Raw genomic sequence first — 23377 nt, 5'->3', positions numbered from 1 at the left:
TCAAATGTGATACTGGATTTTATTTTATTTTTCTTTGAAGGACTTCTGTTTCAATATTCACAAGCAAAATTGATACCTGGTTTTCTTTTAAGAGAAATATCTTTTCCCTGTTTCAATTTCAATGTTATTTTCCCTTCAGAAAAGGAATTTGGAAACTTTCCTACACTTTTAGTTCTGAAACAGTTTAAAATATTGTAGCATTAGGATGATCCATTTCTTAGGGGTGTGTATAATATATTGCTTGTAATATAATTTCCTTGTACACTTGAAAGAGAATGAAGGGAAGATAGCTTTTTAACAACTTTCTCTATTTCATCAATATTAAATGTTCCTTTCAAAAAATAAAGAAGATAAATTTAATAATAATGTCTGAGTGATATTATTGCCTTATTTTTTACTTACTTGATTTCAGATATCTACAGTACACATAAAACTGTTCCTGTGCCCTGGGCAGCGTGGCTCAGTTGGTTAGAGCGCCATCCCATAACTGAAAGGTTATGGGTTCAATTCCTGGTCAGGGCATATACATAGGTTGTGGATTCGATCCCAAGTTTGGGCACTCTGGCCTGCACACATATGGGAGGCCACCAATCGATGCTCCCACATCAATGCTTCTCTTACTTCTTCTCTCCCTTCCTCTCTCTCTAAAAGCAATTAAAAAAATTTTTCCTCACATGAGGATAAAAACATATATTTTAAAAATTGTGCCTGTAATAACAGGTTATTTAGTTTAAAAAAAATCTATAGTCTGACACAAACTAAACAGTTCATTAATTCTCTTAGGAGGTATAAGCACTAATTTTACCACATGAAAACAAAGGCAGTAAAGTAGATACTTCAAAGAACTTTACCACACTTTCATCCTTTCCTTTTGCTAAAATTTTGCTAACCTGTTTTTATTATAAGTTAGCCTTTAGGCTACATTAGTGTTATTTTCTAAAAGCTCCATACAAAAAAAAAGTAGAAATTAATTACCACCTGGACACCAAATTTAAGATACCTTTGCAATCTACAGAAAATAAGGTAAATTAAATATTTATTTCACAGGGACCAGAGTTAGAATTGATTAATAAATTATGTGTCACTTACTATATGTGAAGTAATTGAAAATTGGTCCAAAAAATCCATCCTGTGAAGCCTGATCTTTAAGAGGCAGCAGTAAAGGCTCTAATTCTTCAAGAGTATAAAGTCCAGGAACTTCACCTACCGAAGAACATTACATTTCTTTTGAATTTTAACTGCATTACACTAATTCAAAATACATTTTACATACACAAAGCTTTTTCTATTTTTGTATTAAATAACATCTGCCCTTACTCAATCTTTGTTTCCAAAAATACACAACCCTTATCACCTCAATATTATTCACAAATCTTCATCTGTTGCCTTCACTTAATAAAATTCAAACTCCTAGGCAAGCCATTCAAGGCAATTCATAATCTTTTATCTGTCTTTCAAGATTTTTTTTCAACCATCCCCCACAAGACCTTGGGTTCTAGCCTCAATGAAATTCTCTGTGTTTCGTAAATATAATGAAATACTCCCTCTTTCTGCAATATGAACCCAAAGTCTTCCCCTGCCCCTTATGTTCTTCCAAAATTAACATTTTTCTCTCAAGATACTACTTTGCCAACTGCTACTCCCAAGAGCATTCTTAATTACCTATATACTTGGTAAAGGACCCTCTTCTATTTCATATAATACTCAAACATATCACTGTTTAGCGTTTATCACATCATTTAATAATGAATGAATTACTTGTCTTGCCTGCCAATTAGTTTCTGAATCCCCAGAGGAGCAAATATTTGTTCATGTTCAATATTAACCTATGAAAATCTTAGCAAAGTATCAGGCACACAAGCATTTGTTACATAAATAAATTAGTGAATAGATGGATATGTAAACTTGTACTAGACATCAGAGGAACTAATCCATGAACTGCTAATAGGCAACAGAATAATGAAAGGCAAATCAAAGTTAAGACTACAAGTATTTGCTAGAGGGCCTGAACCATGTCTTGTTCACCTCTCTAAGTCTAGTATTTAGCACTGGGTCTGGCACCCAATAGATGTTTAATAAATATTTGTTAAAACCAATGTATTTATAGTTCATAAGAAACTGTAAGATTAAGTGAAAATTCTTTTGTTATACATACAAAGCACTGCATTCACCTAAGGCTGATCAGTTTGATTTCTACTTTTCTTTACGCTCAACACAAGAGTATCAGACCACTCACCTTTCCTCAAGCTTGTGCATACTCCAACACAGGCACACATATATCTGCTCTGTGTCTTTCTCTAAATTGCAACCATATAAAGAAACATTTTCATTCCTTAAGCTTAATAGAGAGAGTTGGCTCTACTTACACATTATACATGATAGGGAATAAGAATTTGCAATGAAAAGAGAGACAATTTTCTCTTTTTGAGTACTTTCTCCTATTGAAAAACAGTACTTTCTCTGGAAGTATTTTTCAAACATATTTTTGCTGCCCTGACTAGTATAGCTCAGTGGGTTGGACATCATTCTGCAAACCTAAAGGTCACTGGTTTGATTCCTAGACAGGGCACATGTCTCAGCTGTGGGTCAGGTCAGGCAACTGAATGATGTTTCTCTCCCTCTCTCTGTCCCTTTCACTCTCTCTAAAACTGAATAAATTTGTGCGTGCACGTGTGTGTATGTTTTCTCCAAAAATGTTGGCAAAATTTAACTCTACTCATGATTTTTGCAATTATATCTTGATAAAGACCAATTTATCCTGGTAATACAATAATTACTAGGTTAATGCTTATCTGGATATTTGCTTTCACAATGTGAAAGACTGTAAAGCTGGTCTATTTCATCTCAGCCACAAGGAATGAGGTCTCCATCTAGTGACAACTTAAGCAATATGCAGGACTAAGAATATGCACCTTAAAAAAAACGGTTATTCTAAAGAAAGACCAGAAACATTTCATGCTTACTAAAGACCTACCATTTTCACCTGCCATTATCCCTCAACTCTTTAACAGAAATTGGTGTACCACTTGTCTAACTACAGTCCTGGTTTATACTTCTCATTGGGACACAAGTATAGACAGTTCATATTATAAATTACATGTTTTTTTCAACCAGAGCTGTTAAAAATTTTAGATGACTTTATCAACAGCCTACCTGGCATGATACGAAACAAGTACTTATTAGTAACTAATTTAGCCATGACTGGTGTGGCTCAGTTGGTTGGGCACTGTCCTGCAAAGTGAAGGGTCATCAGTTTGATTCCCTATCAGGACACATACTTAGGCTGCGGGTTCAATCCCTGGTCAGGGAACATATGAGAAGCAACCCATCAATGTTTCTCTCTCTCTTTCTCCCTCCCGTACCCTCTCTCTAAAAATAAATAAATAAAATATTTTAAAAGTAAGATAACTGAGTTAAACATAAGCATCATGCAATTTTGTTCTGGGGGCCCCAAAATAGGTGAACCCATACAGTTGAAACTAGCATTTAACAAGGTTTATTTTGTACTCAAATCACAAATAATCTTGGTCCAAGTTTAAAACTCAGCTACCACATACCAGTTCTACTAACAGTGATTACTCATTACAAAGAGATTCTAATAAATTTTGTAAATTCTTCAGAAAAGTAAAAATATGAGAAATTGCAGGCATTCTGCCCAGGAAACCACCAAAAAGGCCAGATGGTTCCAGAGAGAACAGAGATACACCATGATTTGACAAAAATAAGATCTCATATTATCTGGAATATATCTGTATTCATATGTCCATATTAAGATCATACCATAATTATTCAACCATTCCACTAATAATGGACAGTGATGTTCTACAAATGTTTTATTGCAAATTATATTGTGTTATTTCCTTACATACTATTTCTTTTATTTCTGTAAGTTAAATTTCTACAGATAATAAAAAAAATTGCTATATCAAAAGGTACGGCACATTTTTTAATAAGTAAGTACTCATTGATAACTTTTCCAAAGGGGTATAACAGATCACAGTTCCACAAAAAGTTAATGAGAGGACCAATTTTTCAGTATATTCACCAGTATTCAATATTACTAATCATTTAATTTATTTCTTTAATCTTTTGGTTTTATAGAAACAAATTTCTCAATTCTCTTGCTCTCAGCATGTTGAACCCCATGGCACCTTTAATAAAAGCTATGCCAAAAGTTCTCTGAAACATAATTTTACACAAAAAGCTTTTTACTTGCATAATTTTTTCATTATAACTTTGTTGTCTATGATTAGAAGCCATTCACTTGCCTGAAGACAAAAGACTATTGATCATCTCCAAAAATGCAGGATGTACAAACTGGTGATCCTCAAGAAGTAAAACTACCTGTTGTGCTTCAATACCTGCAAGATGCAACACCTGTACAGTAAGAAAACATATTTTGGTACCATTAATATTTTTGGAACAGTTACTTTTCATTCTGTATATAAACTAAGTCATATTCTTTCTTTATTTGTATTTCAGTAGTCAAAATTAAAAATTCAACATTAGCTTTATAGTTTGGAAAGTAAATCCAGTTCATGACAACCAAATACTATTCGGGGAAATTTTAATTACTCTACAGCTAGGACACAATAAAATGAAACTAGAAAACTATTTTTATACTTATCTATATATATTCCATAAAAACTCCTTCTTTTTGTTTCTTTCATGCCCATCTAACATTCCATTCTGGGGTAACTATGAGTTTAAAAATACTAATAGGAATCTTTTCCCTATCTGTACAAAATAACATGATTTTCTGATAATCATGAGAAAATAATCATCAAGATTAAAACAAAGACTATGTTGTATACCAGAGACCTAAAGATCTTTAAAGGCTTTTAGAATAACAACGAATTGTGATTTAAAACCAAATAAAGAAAAACATTGTAACTCACATGTCTGAGATCATTTTTGAACTGCTTGAGTTCATATCCTCTGGAAATCTTTGGAGAGAACAGCACTGCTCCATGCATATGACTGATTAAAGAAGTGATGGTCCGACGGCCCACACCACTGCGTCCTGCTAGTAGGAGTGAGCCTCCAGGAAAACTCAGCACTCTATCTATCCTAGCCATGTACTCCAGGACTTCTTGAAAAAGTAAAATATCTAAATTCTGGTTATCTCGTCCATAATGAATAAGACCCTTTTAAAAAATTACAGAGAATATTTTATAATTAATATAAACCCCAATTACGTAATAAAAATGTTAATATCTGGAGTAAGATAGTCTCTTTAGATGCACTCTAGAAAAAGGGCTAAGCGACTACATGTAAAATCACACTCTGCATTTTATCTGTCCAATAATCAAGCTTTATGGCACTTTCTGTGGAAAAACATGTATGATATCAAACAAGTTCAAGGGTCCACAATAATCAGTAACTTTTGTGCACAATTACTATAACTTGTAAAAGGCAGTGTGAGATACCAGGTTAATTTAAAAAACTTCGAAAACTCTCAAATTTTACCAGTTCTTACAAATCACATCAGTGTACACAGACTTTACATGACAATCCTAAAACTCTAGAAACCTAGTGCCTAGAAAATATTTGTGAATTCTTGCTCTTACCAACGCTTGGAGATGAGTCAAAAGCCCACACAGGTAGTATGACCTGCCAGGAACTATGTGGTAGAGTGAGGGAAGAGAGAGAGGACTAGACCTTTGAAAATCTCCAAACTTGGCAATATCCATTGCAGGCAAATTAATCAATTTAACAGACCATGAAAAACTTTTCTTGATACACAATTCATACTAACTTCCAAAATAAATATAAATTTTTACAGTAATCAGATATAATACTGTTTCTTATTCTTTATTGTAATTAAACTTAAAAAATTTCTAGGGCAGTACTACTGAAAGTTTCAGTGACCAACAGCATCAACATCATCTGCAAAACTGTTAAGAAATTTAGGTTCTTTGGGGCCTATTTACTGACTGACTTCTTCAGGATAGGACCCAGGGATCAGTAATCATCTGGTTTTATGGTCCCTAAAGTTTGACACTACTGCTCTCAGATGATTTCCTAATTAATATTAAGCCTTCTTATTATTTCCAACATCAAGTATCTTAGCAATTTTACATAGATCTCTGTAAGTACATGTGCATCTAATTAGATCTGCCACAATGAACTAAATTCCAAAATAACCAGCTTTGATTATTCTACCATATTGTACTCTATGCCCTCAAAAAGCTTCTACTAAATATTTTCAAAATTGACTATAATAATAACCAAATCCCAATTCAAATTCTTGATCGTAGTATATATACCTTTTTAATAACATCTTTAAAATCTACAGAATTTAGTTTTCCAAGTGGTTTTCCATGTGGAGGCAGTGGTTGTCCTGGAGCTGTCCTTATTCCGGAATCATGTCGGGCACCCCATGTAACATAGAAACTGTCTGTAAGAATAAAAGATTGTTTTATATGTCTTATCTGTAATGGAAGCATCAACAAAATATATTGTTCATTAAATTAGTTTTAAATTAATTTCAAATCAGAAAGGCAATGATAAGTTATTTTAAAGTTTTCCTTGGAAGATCAATATGATCAGTTAATCAAAAAGACTTAAATTGCTATATCAAACTCTACCTGAAAACTAACTGATGGGATCCCTATTTTACCTTTGCATCCTACTTGCTTTACCCCTCAAAAATGACTTCCTTCGAACTTTCTCCTTTGTGTCCCCTTCTAATGTGTCCAATTTTCCTTCTCTTTTTCCAGAATCTCCATATAAAATGTATAGATTTAAAATAGTATATACGCCCTTGGCCTGTGTGGCCCAGTTGGTTGGAGCATCATCCTGTGCACTGAAAAGTGATTGCAGGTTTGATTCCTGGTCATTGCATGTGCCTGGATTGTGGGCTCATACCCTATTTGGGGCACATGCAAGAGGCAACCAATCGATCTCTCTCTCTCTCTCACCCCTTCACCTCTCCCCCCACTTCTCTCTAAAAGCACTCAAAAAATGTCCTTGAGTGAGGATTAAAAAATAACATATAAAATTTTCAAGAAAGTAAAAAAATTTCAAAATTCTTTGAGAAAAAATAGATTTATTAATACAGCCAAAAGCTCTAATTTCTAAAATAAAAGTTAACTGAATTTTAATTAGAAAACAAAAATCCCACACACTTCCTTAAAATTTATCCATAGTAGTGCTCCTGTTACAAGAAAAATCTGTTCATCATTCTATTCACCTTTTCCCTCCCAGTTCCTCTGGGAACTGTTCCATCAATATTCTCCCTGTCACATGCCCAGCTGAGCAGCTTAACCTTCCCTAAACCCAAATTATTTCATGTTCCTCTCCTCTCCTTCATCATCACATTTCTTAGATTATCTTATTATCTCTCTTACATTATCTTCTATCTTCAGAAATCACTAGTCTAACACTCCTATTTCAAAACAAAAGTACTGCCCTAATTGTCAAGTCCAAATCTTTTTTTGCAGTAATTTTTTTGTGTGCAGCTCTTTATTGAAGCTTTTTTCCTTGGTTCTATACGACCATACTCTTCAAGGTATAATCACTACTTCTTTTCAGTTTTCTGTTTATTCCTTATATGTTCAAGTTCAGACTGTAACTCCTTAAATCTAAAGACCCCTCTTGAATTAGTCTTATTCTGTGGTTTAAATATCAACTATTTATATACCCAAAACCCATTCACTGTTTATCTCTAGGCAAGTCTCCCAAGGTCTTGTTTAGACTCATATTTCCCGTTGTTTTAAATAGACATATAATTCAGGCATTCATTCATTAAACACTTAACATGCACCTGCATTTAAACATTGTACTCTGTTAGAGGTAAGTAGTGAGATAAACATGATTCCTACATTTACAAAGCGATAAACTTTATGTAGACTCCCAAAAGACACTCAAAAAGCTTGCAAACATTCCAACACACACCTAAAACTGAACTCACTATCTTTACACCTCGTCATGTCTCACCCCGGCTGTTGCAGTAGCCTCCTACTTTGTATCCCTGCTACAAGTTTCTGCCCCCTCAACTATATCCTCACCGCTACTAGATTAACATGCCCAAAAACCTGATTGTTCCACACCACTCGAGTCAATACATACAGTTTTCCACTGTCAAAACAAACACACACAATTCTCCTCATCAAGGCCCTTTACAATCTGGCTCAGCTGACTGCTTGAATCTCCTATCTCCCTCTTCGCCTCATTATATAGTCCAGCTTTCTCAAGGCTTTGGTCTTTTTCATGTTTTGTTTTGTTTTTTCCATTGTCTGGAATGTCTTCCCCTCTTCTTCACCTGATATAGTCAACCTTTCGGACACAGTCTCTATAATTGCTCAAAAAAAATTAAAACCTTAGGTGTTAATCTAACAAAATATGTATAGGACTTGTACGCTAAAAACTGCACAAAGTTGTTAAAAGAAAACAAAGACTAATAAATAAAGAAATGTATCATGTTCATGGACTAGAAGATGTCAACTCTCTCCAAACCAATATACAGAGTTAATGCAGTTCCTAACAGAATCTCGGCAATAATGCTTATGTAAAAAGAAAGAAACTGAAATAGCTAAAACAATTTTAAAAGTAATAAAGCAGGAGGAATCTGTCTACCCAATTTCAAGACATTATATCTCTACAGTAATCAACACAGTGTGGTATTGGCAGAAGGACACACATATACATTAGCGGAACAGAATAGAGAACCCAGAAATAGCCTAACACAAAACTAATTTTTGACAAAGGTGCAAAAGTAATTCAAGGCAGAAATGTAGCCTTTTCAATAAATGATGCTGGAACAAGTGGATGCCTGTAAGCAAAGAAATAATCCTTGACCTAAATCTCACTCTTTCTAAAAAAAATTAACTCAAAGTGATCAAATGACTTAAAATATAAAACTTTGAGGGGGGGAAGTCTTCAGAATCCAGAACTAGACAGAGCTATTACACTTAACACCTATAGATCCCTAAAAATAAAAAATACTTGGACATTATAAAATGAAAACTGTTTTATCAGTGAAAGACCCTATTAAGAGGATAAAAAGACAAGCTACAGAGTGGGAGAAATATCTGCAAAACACGTATTTACAAAGGACTAGTATCTGGAATACATAACTAACCCTCAAAACTCAACAGTAAAAAAATAAACAATCCAATTAGAAAACAGGCAAAAGATATCAAGAGACATTTCACTGAAGAGGATATACAGATAGCAAATGAGCCCATGAAAAGATGTGAGCATGAACATCATCAGCTGTCAGCAAAAATACCTATCAAAACCACAATGCCATCAATATACACGTATCAGAATGGCTAAAATAAAAAAAAATAGTGGCAACACCAAATGCTGGCAAGGATGAAGAGTAATTCTATCACTGATGTATCACTGATGGAAATATAAAATGATACAGCCACTAGAAAACAGCATGACAATTTAAAAAAAATAGGCATATAAGTACCATACAACCTTATCTATAACTGCACTGATGAGCATTTATCCCAGAGAAGTGAAAAGGTATGGTCACATAAAAACCTGTACATGCATGTTTATCCCAGCTTTCTTCCTAAGAGCAAAAAACTTAAAACTACCTAGATGTCCTTCAACAAAATGGTTAAAGAATTGGTAGCTTGTTTGAATAGCTACTCAGCAATAAAAAGGAACAAACTACTTAAACATGAAACAACCTGCATGTGTACTTCTCCAGAGAATTGTACTGGGTGAAAATAAGATTCTTGAAAAGGTAATATTAAATACAGAACAAACTGGCAGTTTCCAGAGGGTAGATAGGCTACAAAAGGGCAATGTGATAGCTTTTGTGGTGTGTTCTGTTCTTAAGTTTATCAATATCAATATCGAGGTTGTGACATCGTACCATAATTTTGCCAGGTGTTACCACTGGGGGGGACCAAGTAAAAGATACATGTGCTCTCTCTGAATTAATTCTCACAACTGTATGTGAGTCTACTATTATCTCAAAACAAAAAATTTATTTTTCAAAGTTTCAAAGTAACATCCTCAAAAGATCAGTCTCTACCTCTTCTATACCCTTAACATCAAGCATTTATCCCAAATATATTCAGAAAAGTTATTATTAATAATAAAACATTTCATGCTGTTATAATTACCAGTTTAACCACCTACTTGCACAAATGTTTGTGGCACCTAAACATACCAGCGATAGTTCTAACTGAAAACAAAGATTTTCATAACTGTATCTGCCATTGTTACTAGTCTTTTGAACACAGTAACATGTCTAGTTTATTTTTATGTATCAACATTAATTTTTTCTTGATAAATATCGCTCTATATTAAAATCCTATTTTCCTAAATCTAACATATATCGAGCCTGTATTTTAAAAAGATACAAACTTTCATTGAAAAGTAAAATACAGAGGAAAAAAAGCATATATTATTTATTGACTCCTACATAGGAGACTATGAAAAATACCAAACTCTAGAGAATTCAGATACCTAATAAGACACTGGGATACCATCTAATCCCCAAAAGATATGCCACTTTCTTTGTAAGAAGAGATGGTATTAACTCAGTTTTCAGACTGAGAAAGATGCACTGTTTAAGAAGTAAAACCTCTCCACACTAAGCCATGAAAATACAGGCCACAAGGACATAAACCCTCACTAAAAATCAAGCCAACTATGTACTATTATCAGGCTTTTCGCAGCATTTCCTCCTGCCTGAGGTCCTCTTGAACTTATTTCCTGATTGCAAAACTCAAGGAGCACCTAAAAAACTACTTCTATCAATCGCAATATCCTCATACCACCTTCACAATTCATTCTGGCTTATGTAACTTGAGCCTGGGACCAATACTGAATCCAGAAATGTATAAAATACAGGGTTGGGCAAAAGTAGGTTTACAGTCGTGCATTTGGGAAACACAGTTTACAGTTCTGAGTTTGGGAAATATTCTTATATTATTGTTTATTAATTACTGTATTATTTCCACATAAACTACTGTAAACCTTTTTCCCCACCTGTTGGGAAATGCCCCACCTGGTTTCAGAAGCTGTAACCCTGCCCATAGGCTGCAGGGCCCCAAGGCTGGAAATAATTAGGCCTTGGAGAAACAGGCTCCTGAGGCAACTTGACCTGTTCCCCTGGGCAGGGACGCCCCTGCCCCTGTGCTTTGCCTTGTGATGGTTCCTGCCAAGGACAGGTTAAGACCCCTTGGGGGAGGGACAACCTAAGACAGGCACTGACCGATAGGAGGCAGCAGATAAGAAATTGGGGGACATGGAGAAGGGGCAAAAAGGCCCCTGCACCTTTCGGTTTCGCTTGCACACAGCCAGAGTCCTCATCACAGCCGATAAGCAGTCTCCTTATCTCTTGGTAATCCCCCCCCCATGCCCTCCACCCCCCCCTCACCTGGCTCAGGTTTGCAACAATGCAGGAAAAACAGCCCTAAATCAGATCTGGCAGGTCCAGGGTAATCGGGCCTAGAGGTAAATTCTTTGGAGTATGCTCTGCTCCTCCCTGAAATCTCTGATCAGCTCAGGCTGCAAAGGACCTTTGTTTACACCCCTTACCCGGTATTGTTAAGACATTTTCTTTATTTACACTTTTTACCCTATATCTTTAAGCACCTTTAAGTCAACTTCCCCCCTATCTATAGTCTCTATTGTTGATTCTAATCTCCTCTGGGACCCATGTATATCGGTGAATTCCTGTCACTTGTTTTTTTAAAGGTATCTGTTCTTTGTGAACCTTCATATGCTAATGTAATGAGATAACGTACACATTCCTGTTACATACCCAACTGATAAGACTTTCAATAAAAGCCTTGGAACAAAGGGCAACGGGGCCTTCCCTGTTAGAGGGATGTGCCAGGCAGGACCTCCCGCACTGGAAGGATGTACTACGGCCTTATCCAGTGAGAGGGAAGTGCCCCCATTGGCTCTCCCAGCAAACAGAGAAGTGTTTGTGACATTTTGTGTTCTTTCCTTCTCATCCATGACAACCCTCGGACAGGCTCTGCGGGTTTCAGAGCCCTGCTCCCACCACATCTGGCCCCAGTCGGTTTCCCTCAGGTTTCAGAGAGCGCTGCGCTCTCTGCGGTGCTCCCCCACAGCAACGCCCTCCTATAGCTGCTGCACAGTGTGACACCCACCCTGTATCAAAGGTACTATATGAAATATTTTTGAAGCCTCGCTTTACAGTCTGATAGAATAGTAACTCATTTTGCAGCTTGAAAGCTATTTTACTAGGAAATATTTGTGTAATACGGTCCTTTGTTATCAAAGGTCCTTTCACCATGATGATTTTCATTCCATGCATTACTCCCACAGCAGATTTCAAAATGAAAATTTGTTATTAATCAGTCATCATTTCAAAGCATAGCTGCTTTGATTAAATGATGTTATGCTTTGTTTATCATAACAATGGATAAAGCTAGTAACAAGAATTACATAAGAAGTTCCCTGCTGACATTATGAACAGTGACAGGAATGAAAATGGGCATTACTTTCAAGCAAAAGTTCATTATAAACAAATATGAGTTTTCACAATTCTCTTTAATATTCATACATATATAATATATGTATTTAAAAACTTTATTAGTAAAAATCCTTCAGGAAATACAACCTTGAATTGCAAATGTAAAATGTTATGGCCTGAACTCTTTTTTGTCCCCCCAAAAGCTATAATCATCCTTATAGTTTGTTTGGAGTATAATTATTGAAATCTAGCAAAAATGACAGAGCAACCCCTTATGATAAAAATATATTAAAATTATACAAATTTTTTGTTTAGAAATATTAAATCATGCTACTAATAAGTTAAAGTTCCCAGAACATTTATATATTTACATAAACTCAGTAACTATATTACCTGCCATATTGTCTAATATCTCTGACCCCCAATCTCCTTGAAACACCGATGTTAAAATGCTGTCAAATAAATGAAGTTCCTTTGCACCAACGATTCTGTCACGAAATAAGCGCCGTGCTTCATATGCTACAATTTCTAATACATAATCTAGTGGATGGTTTGAAGATCCTAAAAGAGGCAAAATTTTCTTTAATTGTAATAAAATTTGAATGATTTTAAAATGGCCAGTATCAACATATTATTAGAATGAAATAGAGAATAAGAATCTACATACCATAATTTTGGCATCAGATAAACAGAGAAAAAAAAGAAAAAAGTTTAGATTCTTTGGGCTAACAAGTTGGTAAATTTTTTTGATTATTTAAAGTATACATTAAGCACTATTATCTCTAGTTGTTCAATAAAAAATATCAATACCAAAATCATAAATACTTTAAATGAGATAATATAATTATTATAATTTTAATATTAGTTTGTAAATTGAATGTTTATTTAAATTTCATGTTATTTTACTTATAATTTTTAAAATACCATAAATAGTTATAATACTCATTTAATGTATCTATCACGAACAACATATAGCAGAAAAGCAAACAAACATACACATGTGCACAAACACATACTCTGTCACATTCTAAGGAAAAAAAGTAATTTAAAATCATGAAAGCAAAACTTACCTCCTTCTAAATCATATCTGAATAAGCCAAGAACCCACTGGGTAAGGATGCAAGGAGTAAAAACATAGTGACTATGATCATCAACTGTAAATTTGGCCCGCACCTGAAAAAGCAAATATAGTAAATCATATGTCAGCTTTCTTAATGATATAATCATGCTATAAATTTTTCAGTCACCTAAGATTCACATAAATGTCAATTTCTACCAGTGGATGGAACTGTATTTCAATTTAATAGATTTTCTTGATTATATTGTACATTATATTTTATGCAGTTAAAAACATTTTCTAAGAAGGGTTGTTCATCCGCTTCAACAAATTGCCATATGTTGTCCATGGCAAAAAAAAAAAAATTTACTTTAAAAAAAGGTTAAAAAGTGCTGCTAAAGAAAGAAATTCAAACCTAAGCTTTATGAAATGGTAGTTGTGATTCCAAGACACTCACAGATATAGGTAAGACCCATTTTCTAATAATGAGAACCAGAGAGCTAACTTATGTTCAAGAAGCCACTGAACTTTTAACATATCAAAGTGTCACTTTCCAATACATAGCCAGTAAAGAGCCTATCCCTTCCTCTCTATGGACAGAGATATCATTCTTATTCTGGCCTTGATTACTGAATATTTAAATTATTTTTTAAAAAATGACTTTCTTTTTTTAAGATTTTATTTATTTTTTTATAAAGAGGAAGGGAAGGAGAGACAGAGGGAGAGAAACATTGATACGATGGTCTGGTCACCTCTCATACATGTCCCCACTAAAGACCAAACCTGCAACCTAGGCATGTGCCCTGACTAGGAATTGAACCAGTGACCTTTCACTTTGCAAGTCGATGCCCAATCAACTGAGCTATACCAGTGAGGGCTAAAAAATAGGGAGTTTCTTGCTTTCTAACTTATCTTTCCCTATTTTAACTACAATATTATAAAAAGCATCTACCACAAACACTTTCTAACTTTTACATACTATTTACTTTACCTAGGAAGACCTTTCATCTCCAATCACTTCGTAAATTTCTATTCATTTTTTAACAGTAAGATCACATTTCACCTCTCCTTATCAACTACCACATACAACAAAGTTATTTAGTCCATCTTCTATGCTTTCTTTGTAACTTGTGCCACTGTTGTTATACTTGTAACAGTGTATTAATAGCTTAAATATGTGACTAGATCCCTCATTCAACTGTGAACTTCAAAAGAATAGAGACTCAGCCAGCTTTGCATCCCTAGGACTAGCACTAGAAAGATGTCTTCTTCCATCCTTAATGGCTATTTTCAAGTGTTATCCCACTTTACCAAGGGCGGATAATTTAGACATTTCCTCACAGGTAAGGGGAAAGAAACAAACATCAAAAACTACTCTCAGGTTTGAATCCTGGAAGACAGAAACTAACAGAAGTCAGGAAAAGATCTAGTTTTGGAAAAAAGATGAACTCCATCTTAAATATTCTAAAATTAAGCTAATAGTAGAATAACCATCTGCCCACTGATTCATTCAGTCAATATTTATTGAGTCTCTGCTTGAAACTGTGCCAGGGGATAGAATAATGAATAAAGAACAAAGAGCATCTGCCCTCACAGAGCTTACACTCTATTAAAAGGACTAATAAACAATAGGGAAAGAAAGTCTGAACATCAACACAGGTCAGGATTAAAGACAGTCCTTTGGAAGTGATATAAACAGACATTAAAACAACAGTATACTCTAAATAAATATATACCTGTTCATACACTTGTACCATAGATCCTGCTAAGAGATAAATTTTTGATGAAGAACCCCAAATAGGATGATTCTTCAAATTTTTATGTAAAACTGGTTCCAAAAATGCTCCATAAATCGTCTGTAATTGCTCTCTTTCTGGGTAACTAAAAAAGAAAGTTGAAATAAATCATTATTCTAAATTATTATTTTAATGTTGTTTTAGCACTGGTTTTCAAACTGTGTTGCTCTGAGACCACCAAGATTTACTCAGGGGCTAAGGCCAAACTCAATGTCCCTATTTTCACTTCAACCAAATTAAATCCCAAATTATCTGTTTCAAATACTGATGGTCCTAACAGAGGATTCCAGAGAAATCACTTAAAAACATAATTGTTTAAAAAACCACCGAACTTTAGAAAGGGATAAAAGGAACGTTTTGCTTAAGAAAAAGCATTTTGAATTATGTAGAGCCTGTACATACAGCAGTAATATATCTCAGAACTATAACAGTAGAATACAATGAATAAAATCAAACCCTCTACAACTAGTCTATTTCAATACAGCTTAAGTGGTGACTGTAGTATTTCTGAGAAGAATGTTAATAAATGGTTACAATTAGCATGAAAACATGAAAATGAGATTTTATAAGGCATAATATAACAGAGGAGACAGTGACATAACCATAAAATTCAAAAGTCCTGCAACAATTATGGACAATTGAGGTGGGTGGATGTATCAGGAATGCTATCAGCTGTTAAATAACCTAACTCTACTTTCTTCAGATTTAAATTCTATGTTTAGTTATCTTCATAAAATTTGATAGTGTTTGTTTTATGAAATCATAAACCATTGAAATCTAAAAGCTACCATTCTGATATGTCATACTGATATTTTAGATCATAAGTAAGACAAAGCAGTTCTATTTTATTTCTAATATATAAGAAGTATTGAGCCCTGGTTGGAGTGGCTCAGTGGATTGAGCACCAGCCTGCAAACCAAAGAGTCACCAGTTCGATTCCCAGTCAGGGCACATGCCTGGGTTGTGGGTTGCGCCCCCAGTAGAGGGCAACCACACACTGGTGTTTTTCTCCCTCTCTTTCTCCCTCCCTTCACCTCTAAAAATAAATAAATAAAATCTTTAAAAAAATAAATAAAACCTGCATTTAAAAAAGAAAGTATTGATTAAAGCCTTTATTATCCTAAATTATTGCCTATAGTTTGAGAAGGACAGGAAAAAAAGAGAATCGAGTTTAAGTTTGACTATTTGTATGTTCTACATTTAGAATAAATGTCATTTACGGATACCTTTAATAAAATGCAAATATGCCTCCCTCCTCCCTCCAAGTTAAAACACTAAGATACATACTCTACAGCACAAAGACGAACAATAGAGGTAAATCTGGTAGTAAGCTTATGTCTTCCCAGTCTTCCTCCAGCTGACATAGAAGCCACAATATGAATATTTTCTAAACCAACCCATTCCAAATTTTCATCATAAAACCCTTGATATGTCAATACCTATTTGAAAATAAATTTTAAAAAATAAAAGGTTAATGCTTGATATTTTCTAATCATGATATATTTTTGCACAAAACTCAATTGTTTCCAAATGAATGCAATCATCATCTTCTACCTATCTCAAGATTTAAAATTGAAAAATGCTGTAAATTATTACATCATTGAAAATAATACTGTTCAAGACTGTGTTCAATCAATGTTAGCTGAATTATTATCATTTGTACAATGCTTTCTAATAAAACATTAAAGTTCGGGTGACAGTATAAATTCCAAGCCATTATCAAAAAAATGAAAGAAATAAGAATATAAAAAGTTTTTCTCTATAAATATTTTATTATATTTTACAGTTAATGTGGTAGTAGGTAAACTTGAATACACATAAGCATAATAAGTTCTAATTTAGAATTTAGGGTTTCTAATGTGATATGAGACAGATAAATAAAATCTTCCACACTGACTGAGAATGTATGGTCTCCAAATACCTACACAAGCAAAAATGGAGACTAATGAACTAAAGCAGCCAGAATGGGGTATGACTGAGGAAGCCTAACCCCAGCACCATCCTAAGCTCCTGTTTCCTCCTTTTAGGAACGAAGGATATGTAATAGGTATAGATAAAGGCTGTTTTTACTCTTCCTTTCATGTATCAATTCGATGTAATACTAACTTCTAAAGGGGGGAAGATCCGAGAAAGCAGACCTGGAGCAAGACTAAGACGCTTCAAGAGTTTAATTTCTGTGACACATGCTAGATAAAACTGGCTCTAAGGAGGAAAGTTTAAGATTTTTCCTATCTATAAGAAAAGTTAATGAAACTAAGTTGGTTCACAATTATATCAAAACACTTCAAACGATAAAGCTCACCTGTTGTAGGAAAGCTACCAAAGTACTGGTTCCCCATTTATCAAGTTTGGGTAGATTGATATCTTTTAAGTACAAAACAAGTCTTTCACAGTCTTTTGGTCTGTATACTCGGCCAGTATTAGTACTGATTACCATGCAAGTCTGGCTCAACTTCTGCAGGAGATGTCGAGATGTAGTTTGTGCACTACAGTGAACTGTAGCAATCTGAGTGGACCGCAGTTGAGAAAAGGCATACCTGAGCAGCATCCTATGAAAGATGTATAACAATGACTTTGAACATGTAACCAGTAAAATACCATTCATACTCAATATAAAATTTCTATTTCATAAATATTTCATTTTCTAAATTATGTATGACATTTAAGGGGAAAATGGCAAACATAGATATGGTAACTTTTTTTTAGACTGGAAAAATATATTTGTATTTTAAGGCAATTTTGGGACTATTTTAGCAGAAAGGAAAAAAACAAAGTTTACAGAAATAATTTAGTTTGATCAAGTATATATTAAAGATACCAACGGTGTCCCCACAGTTGAAAAAAAAGATTTTAAAATATTAAGTTCCCCAAGTTAAAGTACTATGACTTTATAGAATTGTTAAATTATTGCTTGACATGTGAAACTAATTACCCATGTCTTCTTTATTTCTAGAAACTATACTCAGTAGGCACTAAAAAATAGGCTGAATTCCACTTAATTAAAAGCTATTCTCAAATAGAGAGCTAACGTCAAGATTCACTTTTTTATAAATAAAGTAAATGCTAATTTGAGAATATCTAAGGTATTCATTTTTTGTTTTGATTTTATGAACAGATTATTTTATAAGTATCTTTCAGATTGTTCTCTTTCCATTAGAAAATATATAACCTGGCAGGGGGGGAAAAAATCCTCCTCTACAGTTTTATTATTGTTACAAGTATGATAATGAAAGAATCCTTCATGAAAATTTCAGTGCCAGTTTAACCAAAAGAAAGTAACAAGAGCTGTTAAATCATTCTAAAAGAGGAGAGAAACATAAATTCACAATATGTACCTCCATCAATATTTTTATGCTCTTACCCTTTGCCACAGCCTTCTGGTCCTACAAGAATAAATGGCTGTTTAGTGTCAGAACTTAACCAAGGTCTGAAATAATCTAGACCTCGTTGCATGTCAGGAGTCTGAATGACTGGAAGTGTTTGGCCATTACTGAAATCATCAGCAGTTAAGTTTTCTGGCTTCTTCAGCACATAAGATGCTAATCGTCCTGTACTTGAGTCATAGTAAGTGTCCATTGGTTTGTGAGAGTCTGGAGGAGATTCTCGTGCCCAACTGAAAACCTTAAGAGGAAAAAAATTGGACAAGTTTTCATATACTTCAGAGTATGTGAAATGTTAATTCTTTAAAGTAAATGTCCCCACGTGAAACATCTTAGTCAGAAAAGTTCACATACTATAAGCATATTAAATATCCCTTATAATTAAAGTAAAAATTAAAGTTCTTGTGAACTCTAAATTATAAATTACACAGTGCAGGAATCCTAGGCCTTTCATTTCCAGCATATTCTGGTATTGCCAATTGACTGCTCTCCACCTGTGGAAACTGTTATTTTCCTAAATATAAGGCAGAGAGTTAGCCCTTAATGCTACTTTTTGACACCTTTATTCTGAACCTTAGCAAGGGAGTAACTTCTTAAATGCAATACATAATATGGCATTGAGGGGTAACAATGAGAAGTATTTAATATCTGGCAACAGAATGACCCTAGAAAGGGAAATGATAGAGAAACCAAAGAAGAAACAGAGTAATAAAAATGAAGAAGCATAATATTGGATTCAACTCAAAGGATCCTATGTTCAATTATTTCAACAAAGGTCAACCCTCAAAAATCCCTTAGTATGTAGAATTCAGTTTTATAAACAACTTAGGTAAACTATACCTGTGTAACTAGTCTCAAACCTGGCTTGGGAGATGGTGGGGAGTGGAGGACAACAATTGTGAGGGACTTTCCATATCTATGGCAACTTGTCTAGCTTAATCCTTCTGCTAAAAAGCTGTTCTGCCACTGGGCCCAGGAAGATGGGTGTGACTTTCATTCGTGAGGTGGTTCCCCAGTTACAGGGCCCCTGAGCCAACAGGCCACGGCTGCCCAGACTGATGACAGTTGAAAGTATGTGAACTGTACAAAAAAAACAGGCAGATGTAACCCATTGTGGGAATTGCGGAAATGGGAACACACAGGAAGCGCCTGGCCAGGATTTAAACTAGGCATGGCAGCCATGACACACGCTCTCTCACACTCTCTCTCTGCCATGATGTTTGAAAGGGTGTAGAAGGGCCTCAGCGACCCACCATGATGTCTGGTGTGTAAGGAGTCACCACGAGGTTTTGGATTAAGGGCTGCAGAACATGAAGGCATGACTCACGGTGCTGAGAACTGCAGAGCCTGTGCAGCCAAGCAGGGATTACTGGGAGAAGCCAGAGATGCTGGACTGTGACCAGCGGTGCTGAGCCAAGGACTTCAGTGTTTCTATGAGACGGTACCTCTGACTGACTGACTGACTGACTAAAGCTGGCCTGATTTGTCAAAAGCAGGCAGGACTTTGTGTGTGGATATTTTAAAGGGAGTGGGATTTAATGGCAAAATTCTGCCATCATTCTAAATCTGTATAACTTTTAAATAAACAATTCCTTTCCTTTCCACCAAACTCTGGCATTGGGAGCCACGCGTCGTGGCAACAGGTAATCAGACTCCTCAAAACTGTTTCAGAACTGCATAGGCTTGGAGTTCTGTATAACACCTTTACATTTATTTAAGCAAATATTTATAAAGCCTAATTCATCCTAACAATCTTAACTGCTAAAACTACTCCGGTTAAACAAATAATTTAAAAAATATATTATTCTAAGATTAAAAATAAATAATTACTTATATTCATATAGCTAAACAGGTTCAAAATGTTTAACAAAACAGAACTGTTCCCAATTTTAGCCCATTAAAATATAATTATAAAATTTTAGTATCATAAAATACAAACTAGTTCAAAAGACAAAAATAAGTATACATGCTTATGTATGTACATACATTTATATGTATTATTATTCTAATGAATGCACAAGTTCAAAACTAAAAAGTTCTGTACCCTACAGTTACATTACAGGTAATTGTATTTTGGCAATTAATAGTCAAAAAGCCCTGGGCTGGGGTGGCTCAGTGGATGAGTGCCAGCCTGCAAACCGAAAGGTCGCCAGTTTGATTCCCTGTCAGAACACATGCCTGGGTTGTGGACCAGGTCCCCAATTGGAGGCATGCAAGAGGCAGCCAATCAATATCTCTCTCACACACTGATGCTTCTCTCCCTCTTTTTCTCCCTCTGTTCCCCCTTCTCTAAAAACAAATAAATAAGATCTTAAAAAAAAAAAATAATTAATTTTTTTTTTTTTTTTTTTTTTAGTGTAGACTGAATATAGACTTTAAAACATGTTACCTCTTTGGTAAATTCCAGACGTGATTTCATATTCAGATTTCCACCAAGCCCCCTTATGAGATTAATAATAAATTGGTCATGATTTCTGCATCCACGTAGATGTGACAAACCATTCATCACCGTCCCAACTAAACTTGTTTCTACCACATAGTCATTCTGTTAATTAAAATCCATGATACAGACAAAAAGCAATTAATTAGTTAACTCAGAACCATACAGATTGACAATCTCATACCTCTTCTAAGGATCATTTTTAAATTTATCCCTCTTTTCAACTTGTAGGAAGTTTAGATTTCATTCAATTTATATATACAATACAAACTTTGAAAATAAAAAAGTCATAAAAATAGCTGTATATTTCTAGCTATAAGTACTAGAGTCCTAAAATAGATGCATGCGTTGTTTACTTCCTAAACAATATAAAAAGAAAAGGTAAATCAATGAGCATTGATCTAAAAAGAATGGTTCCTCATTTCCTCTTACTCTTCAAAAAAGAAGCTAGAGAAAAAGAAGCTAGAGGCAAGGACTAGATTAATGGCACTGAACAAAAAAGTCTAGTAAAAGCAGGCTTAAATGAGAAACCATATGGAACTCTGTCTCTATGCAGAATTTCAAAATGAAGGATTGAGGTTGTATAGATGATTTTGATCTGTGGTTCTCTGGGGCCACTGTGTAACTGCCAGGGAGTCAGGAGAGGAAAAGGTTCTCATTAATCTGTAAGCATTTACTGAGAACCAATTGCACACTGCATCTGCATGTAGTGACAGGTGTTTTTTAAAAAGTGATCTAAACAGAGTACGTTTATCATAGAACTCAAATCTAGTAGAGGAGATGGTTAACAAGCTGTGGTAAGAGCTGCAGAGCAGCGTTTTGAAGAAGAGTAAGTCAGGCTGCAGACTCAAGGCCTCTTTGAAAAAGGTGACATTGATACTAATATCTGAAAAGTGAGATCTGGCCATGCAACATATGCAAAGGGTAGCCATTGGTACAATTCAGTAATTAAAAGAAGTGAATGCCTGAGTAAGCAAAGAAAGAGTTGGTTTAGTCAGAGCTGGTAGGCAAGGGTCAGAGTGTGCAGAATTATACAGGCTAGGGTAAGGAGTGCAAATTTTATTTTCACTACCTTTAAGGTGTTTTTAAGTAAGAGTGTAAAATGATCCAATTTGCATTTTTTAGAAAACCACTCTTCCTGCAAAATAAATATTTTTGTAAGAATGGAGAAAGAGGAGGAAGAGCAGGAAAAAGGCGATAGGTAGGAATCCAACTGCTTAGGCCATGCCAAGAGTTCCAGGCTTTACAGGGAAGATGGAGGAAACCCACCTATTTTCCTCCAGATTGCCTAATTTTCTAAATTAATACAAGAAAGCAAACTCTAGTTATAAATAAAATCAGTATTTGACTAGAATATCTACTATGGTATATCTCTCAGGATCTGAACATGGTTAACAAAGTACAGAATAAGAAAGAAGGAACCCTCAACACACAAAAAAAATTTTTATAAATAACAACAGAGACCTGACATCAAATCAGTTTATTTTCTAATTGCATTTTTGATATCAACTCTATGGCTTAATAATCTTATCCTGTCATCATTCCTACAGTCAAAAACCCCTATATATCTACACATTCCATTCAGTATCATTCATATTCTAATTCTTACATTAACAGCATGCAAGTAGGTGATCTCAAGGTATTTGCACTGGAAAGCCTTGTATGTTTCATATTAATGAAAGCAACATATCTACTGAAAAGGCACTATAACATAGGTATCAGGTATTTAATTGAGCACATACAGGCTCATTCATTAACTACTCTGTCATTAGCATAATTGGCTCTGGGGATACAGTAAGAAGTATGACACACTTGGTGCTTGCCCTCAAGGTGCTTACGGTTCAATGTAAGCAATTATAGTTGGAAGACACTAAGGTGATGCAGAACAGAGCAGATAGCTCAGTCAGACTGAGGGCTGGTGGGAGTGGTTCTTTCCCTGAGGCATTCAAGGAAACCTATCTCATTTGCATCACTTCCCACAAATCCCTAGTCTTCCATCTTTTATCCTTACAAAGTCAGAAAAGAAGGTTCAGAAAACTAAAGCAAGTTCTCCATTTCTCTGTATGTCTTATTTAATCCCAAAGTACTGACCTCTTCATCAAGTTCAGATTAAAAGAGATCTTCAAAAAACTCACTACTATTTCTATTTTTTTTTATTGAATTTATTGGGATGATACTGGTTTACGAAATTATACAGGTTTTAGGCACACAATTCCACAGCACATCATCTGTCCACTGAATTGCATGTTCACCACCCCAAGTCTATTCCCATCAGCATATTTC

The 23377-nt window shown here is 34.8% G+C and overlaps 1 protein-coding gene across 1 annotated transcript in view; it reads right to left on the bottom strand.

Annotated features, from left to right (window-relative positions):
• DYNC2H1 (dynein cytoplasmic 2 heavy chain 1) overlaps positions 1-23377 on the bottom strand; it is a 315287-nt gene that overhangs the window by 221075 nt on the left and 70835 nt on the right. Inside the window, exons 41-51 of the mRNA XM_054592495.1 lie at positions 21044-21199; positions 18636-18895; positions 17577-17823; positions 16562-16713; positions 15215-15359; positions 13492-13594; positions 12815-12961; positions 6270-6400; positions 4899-5147; positions 4269-4377; positions 1090-1203 (exon numbers count right to left, since the gene is read on the bottom strand). Of these exons, the coding sequence (XP_054448470.1) occupies positions 1090-1203; positions 4269-4377; positions 4899-5147; positions 6270-6400; positions 12815-12961; positions 13492-13594; positions 15215-15359; positions 16562-16713; positions 17577-17823; positions 18636-18895; positions 21044-21199 (1813 nt within the window). The remainder of the gene's footprint in view (positions 1-1089; positions 1204-4268; positions 4378-4898; positions 5148-6269; positions 6401-12814; positions 12962-13491; positions 13595-15214; positions 15360-16561; positions 16714-17576; positions 17824-18635; positions 18896-21043; positions 21200-23377) is intronic.

This window comes from Pteronotus mesoamericanus, unplaced genomic scaffold, assembly GCF_021234165.1.
Source record: "Pteronotus mesoamericanus isolate MK-2021 breed Mesoamerican mustached bat unplaced genomic scaffold, CSHL_Meso_final scaffold_36, whole genome shotgun sequence".
NCBI classification, from domain to species: Eukaryota; Metazoa; Chordata; class Mammalia; order Chiroptera; family Mormoopidae; genus Pteronotus; species Pteronotus mesoamericanus.
This window is presented reverse-complemented; position numbering and strand designations above follow the sequence as displayed.